The following is a 12,164-nucleotide window of genomic DNA, read 5'->3' on the forward strand; positions in this document are numbered from 1 at the left end:
GCAGTGGCTCGTTAGGGCTTAGGGTCTTCCCCAGAGTGTTCCACCAGCGAACAGCGCCACCTCTGACTGACACACTGCAAATATGGTTTGTAACTTTCCCTTGCAACCACATGTCATAAAGGCTAATTCCATAAAAAAATAATCTTCCATAAAAAAGTCAGTTTTGACGCTTATCGTCTCTAAATTGACTAGCCCGGATCTACGGGCGTTACAGTTAACATCGGTTGACCTTCACATTGTGGCCATTCCTTAGCCACGTCGTGGCACCTTCTCTACAAAACAGTCACGATTCCCATCTTCGCCACGTCGTGGCACCCAATTTGTCACGTCATGACAATAAGCTACAAACAACTTATTTCTCAAACTCTTAATCGGTTAAGTCCTTAGCACATAGATTTCATACGGCTTATGATGACGTACGATTTATATGACTATGTCCAGTCCAATTTCATTACTCGTACCAGTCACATCGTACTGGGGGGGGGGGGGGGGGGGGTTTGCTGATTTTAGGTCCATTAACATGGCCCATACAGGTCTGGTGCGTCAGCTTTGCCTGATGCTCTCCTGCTAGCCCCACCTAGCACTCGCCTCCTAGCCCCACCTAACACTCCTCTGCAAGCCCCGCTTGGCACTCTCATGTTATCCCTTCCTGGCACTCTCCTACCAGTCCTGCCTGACACTCTCCTGTCAGCCTTGTCTGGCGCCTGCCTGCTAGCCTTGCCTGGTGCGCGCCTCCCGGCCGCGCCTGGTGCTCGCCCGGCGCCTCCGGGTGGCCTTGCTCAACTCCTTTGTAACATACTTGTTCCAGGTATTAATTTTTTAGTCTTAAATTATTTATTTTGTTTTAATTTGGCATGGCCACAGCGTAGCTCGAAGTGTCACTGCATGGCAGACAGTTAATGAAAAATGTGTATCCACGTTTGGCCACGGCGTGGTATTGTGTGGCTACTACGTGGCAGCCGTTTTGGGCCTAAAACCCTAATCTCAAGGTTGGTTCCATATTTAAGGACACTAACTCTTAGGTTTGCCTCATTTGGCAGCCTCCACCCTCTGAAATGATCCTCATCCAAACCCTATCCTCCTTTTGTGTTTTGAGAGCTAAAACTCCATTTTGTGAAGGTTGAAGGAAGAATAAGCTTTTGGTGTTGCTTGTAAGTGTGGTTCCATCTTAGATCCATTATCTACATCTCATTTCTGCATCTTTGGGGGTATAAAGTCTCTACATTGATCATTAGTTTTGTAGATCTAGTTCTAGTTCATTTTATGAGCTTTTAGCCCCAAATCATTGTGTTGTTAGCCCACAAGACATGATGTTAGCCCACAGGACGTATTGTTAGCCTACTGGAACTGCTAATAGTCCCTAGGGTTACTAATAACTCATAGTTGTTTATTTATGATGTGTTGTATGTGATATTTTGAGGAACTCGTTAAGCTTCGTGCTTACAGTTTTGGATTAAATATTTTCATGTACTTATCGGATTGCGAAGGCGGGACTGTACACACACATCAACAGTTTTATAATTCGAGATTCCATATTATCTTCTTTGTAACTCTGATTTCTGAATAATTGTTTATGAACAAGTGATTTGACATTAATGTAACTTTATTAAAAATGGGTGTTTATTCTACTTTAAAAATGAAAATTTTATTCTAAAATTGGGACTTTACAATATGGTCCCCGATTACATAGAACATAATGAGAAAAAATTAACCTCGACTTCGTAGGAAAGGTTATAAAGGTTCAAAGTTATGGGGGATCCTAGACTTTCGTAAGCCAAATCTGCGAATATCTTGGAAGATTTTCATATTCAACGCTGCAATTTTCGCAATTAACATCTCAAAACGATGTCGTTTTGAAAAAAAAAAAAAAAGATCGCAGATGACAGATTTTTGTAGATGTTCATCTACGAAAATCGTGGCTATTAGGTATTTTTTTTATTTTGTTGGTTATTTTTTGGTAAAAAAAATTAAAAACATGGCTATTATGATCATTTTATTTTTTTTCTTTAATGTTTAGATTCGATAAATTTTCAAACTAAAAAATAATACAGCGGTTAATGACCATACTGGCCATTTTTTGAGAATCAACAAGCTGTAAAATTCTGTAAAAGAAATTAACCCATTATGTTTTTGTAAAATACATTTCTTTGTTTTTTGGCAAAATGATGTGGAAATTCTCTTATGGACTTCTTCCCCTTCCACATCAGATGTGGGCCCAATCTCCAGCTTCCTCGGCCCAACTTCACTTTCGACCCAACACTCCAGCAACCCACCCGGCTGCCTTTTCTACGTCCCAACAAACAGTCCCACCACCTTGGAATTGGTTCCAAAATAATGCTCCTGATCAAGCTACCAGCTTGCCTCAAATGTTCAACACTATGAACCTCAACGACCCCAGTAATCATGGATGGTACATGGACTCGGGAGCCACCGCCCATCTTCACTCTAACGAAGGTATGCTTCAAACTATTAGTGATAATAACATTTATTCATCTTCATATGTGTTAGTTGGTGATGGTTCTCAAATTCCTATTCATAAAAGTGGCCATTCTACTATCTCTCAACCCAACCCTTATCGTACTCTCAATCTTAATAACATTTTCCATCATACAAAATTTAATTTATGTTCGTCGTTTCACTCGTGATAACAAATGTAGTATTGAATTTGATGCCTTTGGTTTTTCTATGAAGGATTACTGCACCAAACAAACGCTCCTTAGATGTGACAGCACGGGTGACCTCTATCCCGTCACCATCGCCTCTCTGCAAGCCTTCCATGTAATTACTCCTTTTATTATGGCATCAACGCTTGGGTCACCCAGGTCAACACATCTTCAAACAATTAGTTTCCAATAATCGTATTTCTTGTAAAAACCAAAGAGAGTCTACTTTATGTCATGCTTGTCAATTGGGTAAACATGTTAAGTTACCTTTTTCTCTGTCTACTTCTATTACTATGAGTCCTTTTCAACTTATTCATTCTGATGTTTGGACCTCCCCTGTGGAGAGTGTTAGCGGTATTAAATACTATGTTATTTTTCTGGATGATTTTAGTCATTTCTTGTGGGTTTACCCGTTGTGTGCAAAATATGAAGTGTTTTCTGAATTTCTACATTTTCGATCATATGTCCAAATGCAATTCAAATGTGATGTTCAATCTTTTCAATGTGATAATGGTGGAGAATATAATAACCAACAATTTCAACATTTTGGTGATGCTAATGGGACTCATATTCGCTTTTCTTGTCCCTATAAATCTCAACAAAATGGTAAATCATTAACAATGTCATTCGTACTCTCTTATTTCATGCCCACATTCCACCCTCATATTGGGTTGAAGCCCTTCACATGGCCACTCATATCCTTAATATTTTTCCACCCACCTCTCTCCAAAATAACACCCCTTACCAAAAACTCTTTAACCAATCACCCTCTTACTCTCACCTCCGAGTCTTTGGTTGTTTATGTCATCCTCATATACCTACTCTTCACAAGCTTACCCCAAAAACCACTCCATGTGTTTTCCTTGGATATCCATCCAACCATCGTGATTTTCGCTGCTTAAACTTATCCACCATGCAAATCATAATCTCTCGTCATGTTGTTTTTGATGAATTTGTCTTCCCTTTCGGTTCCTTGACACCTAACCAACCCCCTTCCTATTCGTTTCTTGATTCCTATGACTCTCCAAATATCTTCTCTACCAAATTTCTCACATCCCCGTCTCCTCAAACTCCTCCACCTCTTGACCCCAATCCCTCCTCCCCCACCACTCATGTTAAGGCTGGCTCTTCCTCCCCGTCAGCGCCATCGGTTCCGTCTACTCCCTCTTCACCTTCTTCACCTGATACTCCTCAATCCTAACCTCCGCCCCCTCCTCCTCCCATCACTCACAAAATGATCACGAGATCCAAACTTGGCATCACTAAGCCCATTCAAAAACTAAATCTCCATGTTAAGTCTGAATCTCGTCTCCCTCGCTCCTACTCTCAATCCTTTAAGGACCATCACTGGCTACATGCTATGCAGGATGAATATAATGCTCTTGTTACTAATAATACGTGGGTTCTTGTTCCTCGGCCTACGGGGGAAAATATTATAAATTGTATTTGGTTATTCAAGAAGAAGTACAATGCTCATGGAACCCTCTCACGTTATAAAGCTCGGCTCGTTGCTAATGGCCGTAGTCAAAGACCTGGCATAGAGTGTGATGAAACTTTCAGTCATGTGGTCAAACCAGCCACAATCCGCACTGTTCTTAGCCTTGCAGCTACAAATCAATGGCTCATTAAACAACTTGATGTCAAAAATGCTTTCCCACACGGCCATCTTCAAGAAACAGTGTACATGCATCAACCTCCTGGTTTTCAAGATCCGGAAAAACCTAATCATGTGTGCCTCCTACAACGATCTCTATATGGTCTCAAGCAAGCTCCTTGAGCATGGTTTCATCGCTTTTCCTTGTTTCTCTTAAACATGGGTTTTGTTCACAGCCGTTGTGACTCGTCTCTATTTATTTATCGTCATGGGTCTCACACAGCTTACCTACTTCTCTATGTAGATGACATTGTTTTGACAGGATCCTCAGAGGCATTTCTTTCTCAAATTATCACCATCCTGAGTACCAAGTTTTCTATGTCTAAATTGGGTGATCTTCATTACTTCCTCGGTATCGTTGCCTCTCGTGACTCTCGATGAATTTTCTTATCGCAACAGAAGTATGCATCTAAAATTCTAGACCGTGCAGGCATGTCACATTGCAAATCGGCCTCCACCCCAACTGATCTTTGCTCCAAACTTGATGGGACCGGTACTAAAATTGAAGACCCCACGACCTACCGTAGCCTTGCCGGTGATCTTCAATATCTCACTTTCACTCGCCCGGATCTTACATATGTTGTTCAACAACTTTGCTTATTTATGCATGATCCTTGGGAACCACATCTTACAGCTCTAAAGCGAGTCTTACGATATGTTCGAGGTACCACAGAATATGGGCTTCAGTTATATTCCAAGTCTGGCCCAGATCTCATCGCCTACTCTGATGTGGATTGGGCAGGTTGTCCGTCTACCAAGCGTTCTACATTCAGCTATTGTGTATTTCTTGGTGATAATCTATTGTCATGGTCCTCTAAACAACAAGGTACCACATCCTGTTCTAGTGTCGAAGCTGAATATCGAGGTGTTGCTAACGCGGTCGCTGAAACTTATTGGCTTCGAAATTTATTACGTGAACTTCATAACTCACCAACGAAGGCGACTATTATATGTTGTGACAATGTAAGTGTTGTTTATCTCGCTTCTAATCCGGTTCAACATCAACGCACGAAGCACATTGAAATTGATATTCACTTTGTTCGTGAGAAGGTTGCCTTGGGTCAAGTTCGTGTTCTTCATGTCCCATCATCAGCTTTACCAAGAGTCTGTCGTCTCCGTTGTTTCTAGATTTTCGTTCCAGCTTGAACGTTCGTTGTCCTCCCGTTCTGATCACTGCGGGGGGCTGATAGTGGTCTCGATAAATTTATTTTGTATAGTTTTCCAATACTTTGTATAGCCATATTTGTTATATTGGTCCATTGGTGTAAGGCCTATCTTGTATACATTGTTTTTGAATGAGTGAGAAGAGACTTCACGGGAAAAACTATCCGATTACAGCAATTTCATAGAAGAAATTATAAAGTCCATTTTACAATATAAATGATTTTTTTTAGTAAATAGTTAAAATAACGATTTAAAAAAATGGTTATTTTAGTTTTCCATTGTCAAACATATTTGGAAACATAATTACGTAATATACCTGTATCAACGTAAACAATACAAAACAAAGACAATTTATTGTAATAGGGAGGCTAGAACCAGAAGCATTGTTGATGGTTGCTATACATTTCGTAGGTGCGTAAACAATCAACGATGTATGCCAGATAAGTGACGAATCATGGTTATATCAGCCAGATTTTGTATCAAAAGATCCTATACAACCTCATGTATTGCCTACGCTCAAACATTCAAACCCCAATCAATTCAAGAAACCCACAATGTCACTCAATTCGACATGTTCGAAGTCAACTCCAAACTCAAGGAGCTCGTAAAATCAGACAGGTTGAGTGACGCCCGCCAACTGTTTGATAAATTACCTCACAGAGATGAAATCACATGGACCACCATAATATCTGGCTACGTAAAGACCTCCAATTCATCTGAAGCCTTGTCTTTATTCTCCAACATGTGGGTCGACCCCTCTCAACGAATGGACCCCTTCGTATTCAGTCTAGCACTCAAGGCATGCGCTCTCAGTTTCAGTGCTAAACAAGGCGAATCACTTCATGGGTACTCAGTAAAAACCGATCTCGTGAGTTCCGTCTTTGTAGGCAGCGCTCTTTTAGACATGTATATGAAAACCGGGAAAGTATACGAAGGCTGTAAAGTGTTCGATGAAATGCCTATAAGAAATGTGGTCTCCTGGACTGCAATCATAACTGGGTTAGTTCGTGCTGGTTTCAACACCGAAGGGATCTCATATTTTTCTAACTTATTACAAAATGGTATGTCATATGATTCCTACACAATAGCTATCGCATTAAAAGCATGTGCAGATGCTTGTTTATTACGTAGTGGTAAAGAAATTCACACACAAACATTGAAGAAAGGTTTTGATACAACTTCATTTGTGGCCAACTCTCTTACCACCATGTATAACAAATGTGGAAAAGGTGAATACGCGTTACACTTATTTGATAAAATCAAAACAAAAGATGTTGTTTCATGGACAACAATGATCACATCATATGTTCAAACCGGTCAAGAACATAACGCGATTAACGCGTTCTTGCGTATGCAAGAATCAGAGGTGAGTCCTAATGAGTACACTCTCGCAGGACTCATCTCTGCTTGTGCAAATCTTGCACGAATCGATTTCGGTACACAATTTCACGCGCGTGTTTTACGCAATGGTTTTATAAAGTTTATGTCTGTGGCTAATTCCATCATGACAATGTATTCAAAATGTGGAAAGTTAGATTCATCATCAATAGTTTTTCAAGAAATGAGAGTAAAAGATATTGTTTCATGGAGCACTATAATTGGAGGACATGCTCAAATGGGTTTTGGAGATGAAGCTTTTAAGTATCTTTCTTTAATGAGAACCGAAGGATTAAAACCGAATGAGTTCGCTTTTGCTAGTGTTTTAAGCGTATGTGGGACCATGGCGATTCTTGATTTAGGCAAACAACTTCATGCTCATTGTCTATGTGTAGGTCTTGATCGTGAACCCATGGTTCAAAGTGGTTTAATCAATATGTATTCGAAATGTGGGTCCATTTTAGAAGCTTTAAAGGTTTTCAATGAGGTTAAATGTAATGATATTGTGTCATGGACTGCAATGGTCAACGGGTACGCAGAACACGGGTTGAGTCAACAAGCTATTGACCTCTTCGAGAGGCTCATTAGGTCCGGTTTAAAACCGGACGGGGTCACATTCATTGGGGTTCTAACCGCGTGTAGCCACGCGGGTTTAGTTGACTTAGGTTTTCGATACTTTGACCTAATTAAAAAATATAACCTAAGTTTATCTAAAGAACATTATGGTTGTATGATCGATTTACTTTGTAGATCGGGTCGATTACGTGAGGCTGAAAACATGATAAATGACATGCCGTTCAGTGGCGATGATGTTGTGTGGTCAACCGCGTTGAGAGCTTGTAGATTACACGGTGATGTTGACTTTGGGCAGCGGGCAGCTGCCAAGATTCTTGAGAAAACCCCAAATTGCCCTTCGACTTATATTACTTTGGCAAATTTGTATTCGGCTAAAGGAAGGTGGAAAGAAGCGGCGGATTTGAGGAGATTAATGAGGATAAAAGGTGTTGTTAAGGAACCGGGGTGGTCTTGGATTAAGGTTAAAGATTGTGTTTTTGCATTTTCGGCGGGAGATCATTCGCATCCTCAATGGGAAGATATAGATTGTGTTTTGAGGTTATTGTGTTTAAGGAAAGAGAAAGATTTGTTGCCATACAACATTGATGAAGTTGAGAAGGATAGAGACCTTGAAACAACTAGTAACATTACTCTTTTTTGAATTAAAGTATATTCGATTAACATTCTTCTTTACAAGTTTTGTAACAGTAACAGTTATAGTAACATATTAACCGACAAATGTGTGTTGTTTTCATTCATGATGTTTATAGTATTATTAATGTTGATGTCGATAAATTCGATGCTACGTAAGCACCATATAGATTGTAGAAGCTGGGTAACCGATAAAACCGTTGAAAGTCATATTTTCATAATTTGAACAAATTTGTTAGTTGGTTACTTTCTCATACATTAAAATGTGAAAAAAAAAAAAAAGAGTGACTAATCTTATAATAACACTCAAAATAGTTGGTTAGTAATCAACTTTCACATTCACTTCATTTTCATCACTTGAGCTCTCTTCCTTCTTGAGTAAATTTCTTGGCTTCTTGAGTTCTTGTGAATATAAAGATATTATCAATAATGCAACATTTGCTTCTAATCTTCTCTCTCGTGATGTACATACACATAATCCATGCTGCAATACAAGACAAAAAGAGTGAGACAAAACATATTTAGCACTTTATCCAGACAGACATCATTACGTCATTACCCATTCAGAACTTACCAATTAACAAAGATACGAGTCTCAAATATATCAAGTTGGAAGAGGAGACCTTTGACTTTGATCATCAAATAACCCATTCCCAACATCAATATTATTTAAATTGTCTTTTTTCCCACGTTCCAAAGAAGTTGCTTCATATATTCCTACACGAAAAAATAAACATTGTTAAAACCATGAAAGAATTTTATTAACTTCTTATTGTCATGGTAATAGTGAAATTTGATATAAAAGTGATGTACCAAAGCCCAATAGAATGCAACAAATCAAAAAGCCTGGTAATGAGAAGTCCATTTTGTAAAAGATTTCCATGAGAATTAAGCATCCTCCGGCAACCATTAAATGTCTTGGAGATGAGAACACCATATGCAGCCTAAATATTACATTCATACCATTAATATTATATAAAATAAAAATAATAATAATCAGAATTGAGAAATCATGTAGGAATTAGGATAGGATACCTTTCTTCAGCAATGCTATCCACATAAAATATTAATATTACACCAAAGAGAATGGTGCTTGAAAAAGCCCAAACAGAAAATGGCAATTCCACATTGGTTGAGCTAGAACCCTGTTTGTTTATATAAAAAAAAAAAATTAAAAAGAAAAGTTGTATTTTTAAGTGGTGGAAAGTAGAAAGAGTTAATAGCTAAACTTACTACAATCATGTCCCACATGGCTACTGGAAACAGAAAGCAAGTGGCAGATGCAATAGTTATAGCATGAAGCCTTCTTTTTAGTTGATTCTGCAAATTAAAAATATATGTTTAATCATGTTTTAGTTACTAGAAATTGTAAAAAATAAGATGTTTCAAGGTGTTTAAATACCTTGAGTGAGATACGTCTTGTGATTACCCTTCTTAATGCTGATAAAACTCCAGCAGATATAGGAGCAATCATGCTCTTCATGTTTAATATTTCCTGTGTTTTACCTTCAGTATCATCGCTATCATTATATGGTATTTTCTAGTTAAGTCTTTCATAAAATATCAAACTCACAACAGATTTACAGAAGAAGTTTAAAAAAAAAAAAAGTAAGATTTTTTATTAATGAGAGGATATAGAATGGAGAATATGTAGCAGTGGCCCATCCTTGAGACAAGAAGTAGAAAGATGCCAACATTGCAAACAGCCCACCAACCTTTTTCCAAATATGCCCTTTTCTGCCATACAAAACAGCAGAAAGAACTCCAAGAACAGCACCTGAGTACTCTGCCAAAATAGCCCTGAAATGACCAAAATGACCTTAGGGAAAATGTAGCCAACTTAACTGTTTTATCAAGCAGCAAGACATACCTAACAGGGCCACAGGATTTAAGGCCTATTCCCCATAAGATGTAGTATAAAGCTGTAATCACCCCATTAATAAGCGAAGGGACTACCTGAAAAGTAAGACATTTTTAAAGAAAAAAGAAATATTGTAACAGATATATTATGTCTGAAGGATTCAGTTCTACCTGTGTATTTGAGAGTGGCCTTCCCTTCCATGGCTTTTGCAGAATTAAAAAGAGGATGGATGATGGAACAAGACAACTGAAGATAAAAAGTACAACAGAAGCTCCTGTTTGAGACAGATAGCTGTACATGGAATACACAGACCATATCCTCAAGAAGTTGCCAATGAAATGGATTATTTGCAAGGGAGTGTGCCTGTTGTACACATATTAATCACTAATCAGTTCAACTAGCAAATCCAATAAGAGGATATAACTAAGCATAGGACTTAAAATCTGTACATTGTTATTCATTATGTTTGTCCCTTTCACTGTGATTGAAAGTTGGAACGTTAAAAGAATAGGAACAGTCTATCTCTAATCTCTACATGTTGTTTCAATGGATGCTTGTAGAAATGTGAACCAGAAGTTGTTCGCTTCTTTCTTAATTCGTTGCTTTTACAATTTTGATATGATGAACATGTGTGTGCAAAACCAAGTAGAAATTGAAACTGCTTTCATATTCATAGCAAACAATACTGGCACATTCACATCAGGAGAAAACTAGGGTACCACAAGGAAAGAGAACCATTCGACTGAAATGAGCTTTCATCGTGCACATTCTACTCTCCGTAGTGCTAATTTCAATGTTTAGTGAATAGTAAAGAATGTGAGTGAGCTAAATCAACAGAATACATAGGCCAAAAAGAGTTGGAAGTACATCATTTGTAAAACCCCGATCAACAATACCTGAGGGCAGTTTCATTCTCTTGTGTGTAATTTTCTCCTAATTTTCTATAATCATTTGCAAGGGTTGGGCATTGGTTACCAAATCAAAAGACCTTATAACTGATACGAAATCAACAGACAAATATACCTGAAATTAGCCGCATGAGAAGAGCCTCGATCGTCGGGGCTAAGATTTGGGGACATCATCGTAAAGGGTCAAATTTGAACGAAATTGGAATGATAATAAGCTTAAGAGAGTTGAAAAACATGTAAAAAGTCTACGAGCGACCTAGTCTCCCAGAAGGAATTGCTTCGAGTTGCAGAAATTTCAAAAACGAAGTTGAATCTCGTAAGCAACAAGATGACACTCATCTTCCATTCCTCTCATCGTTGGGCTCAGATCTCTCTGTAAACGGCTGGGCTTGGACCAAACCCCCTAAAGTTTTCATTTTTACCACTATATTTTTATTATTTTTTATTTTTTTATATTTTAATTCTATTAATGAAAATCATTTAAGCATTATAATTATTCCATATCAATTATTTTTATATGCTATTAAAATGATTATACCAAAAACACTTACTAAAATTAGGTCATTTAATAAAAGATTTGACACTAAATTTACTAAACTTCACCAAATATTTTTAATATAATAGAAATTGTTATAGCAAGTGAAAATGATAGCGCAATACTAAGTTATTGTTTGTTTTTTCTGAGTTAAAATGTATGCAGTCAATGGACCACATCTGCAGTAGAAGAGGTAAACCAAACGTCTGCAGTCTGAAAGAAAAAGATTGTTTGTTTTTTTAACATCTGCGGGCTGTTAGAATAAATTAAAATTTTAATTAACAAGTATAAATCAATTTTTATGTATTATTATATAAAAAGTGAAAATAAAAAATGGCATGAATTAACTTATATATTTAATAAAAACCAACAAACTTTGATCACAAAGTTATATCTAAACATTGTAATTAAGGATAAAAAGATTTAACACATAAAATGGACGGAAATAAACATTGATTTAAATGAAAATCTTCAAAATTTCATTTTAATTTTTTAATTAAATCAATTAAAAATCAAGCATAAATATTTTTTCTAAGAAATGAAAGATACTATATTAAATAATGCTTTATAAAATTTGACACAACAAATATAAGACAATATTATGATTTTTTTTCATATCTATATAAATAGTTTTAACGATCATTATTTTAATTAAATATTCATTTATAAATTTGTCACAAAAGTCATGATTGTGTCGTCAGAACCTTTTTTCTTCAAGCATTGTAACTTTTTTTTTCTAATTGTTTATCATAGATAAAGTTAGAATAAATCTAATTTATATATATCTATATAAAAA

At 37.2% G+C, this 12,164-nt stretch overlaps 2 protein-coding genes across 2 annotated transcripts; one reads left to right on the forward strand and one right to left on the reverse strand.

Moving 5' to 3' along the window:
• The first annotated feature begins 5,626 nt into the window (after positions 1 to 5,626).
• Positions 5,627 to 8,171, forward strand: LOC111880303 (putative pentatricopeptide repeat-containing protein At3g47840). The gene has a single exon (XM_023876718.3). It carries the CDS (start codon positions 5,936 to 5,938, stop codon positions 8,072 to 8,074), a length of 2,139 nt encoding a protein of 712 aa, XP_023732486.1. The 5' UTR covers positions 5,627 to 5,935; the 3' UTR covers positions 8,075 to 8,171.
• A 78-nt stretch (positions 8,172 to 8,249) lies between these two features.
• Positions 8,250 to 11,222, reverse strand: LOC111880304 (uncharacterized). The gene is made up of 10 exons (XM_023876719.2): positions 10,949 to 11,222; positions 10,096 to 10,288; positions 9,935 to 10,020; positions 9,701 to 9,864; positions 9,467 to 9,597; positions 9,298 to 9,384; positions 9,100 to 9,209; positions 8,878 to 9,008; positions 8,639 to 8,781; positions 8,250 to 8,548 (listed from the first exon to the last, which is right to left on the reverse strand). Exons 1-9 carry the CDS (start codon positions 11,005 to 11,007, stop codon positions 8,669 to 8,671), a joined length of 1,074 nt encoding a protein of 357 aa, XP_023732487.1. The 5' UTR covers positions 11,008 to 11,222; the 3' UTR covers positions 8,250 to 8,548; positions 8,639 to 8,668.
• Positions 11,223 to 12,164: the final 942 nt, after the last annotated feature.

Source organism: Lactuca sativa, chromosome 2 (assembly GCF_002870075.4).
Source record: "Lactuca sativa cultivar Salinas chromosome 2, Lsat_Salinas_v11, whole genome shotgun sequence".
Classification (NCBI taxonomy): Eukaryota; Viridiplantae; Streptophyta; class Magnoliopsida; order Asterales; family Asteraceae; genus Lactuca; species Lactuca sativa.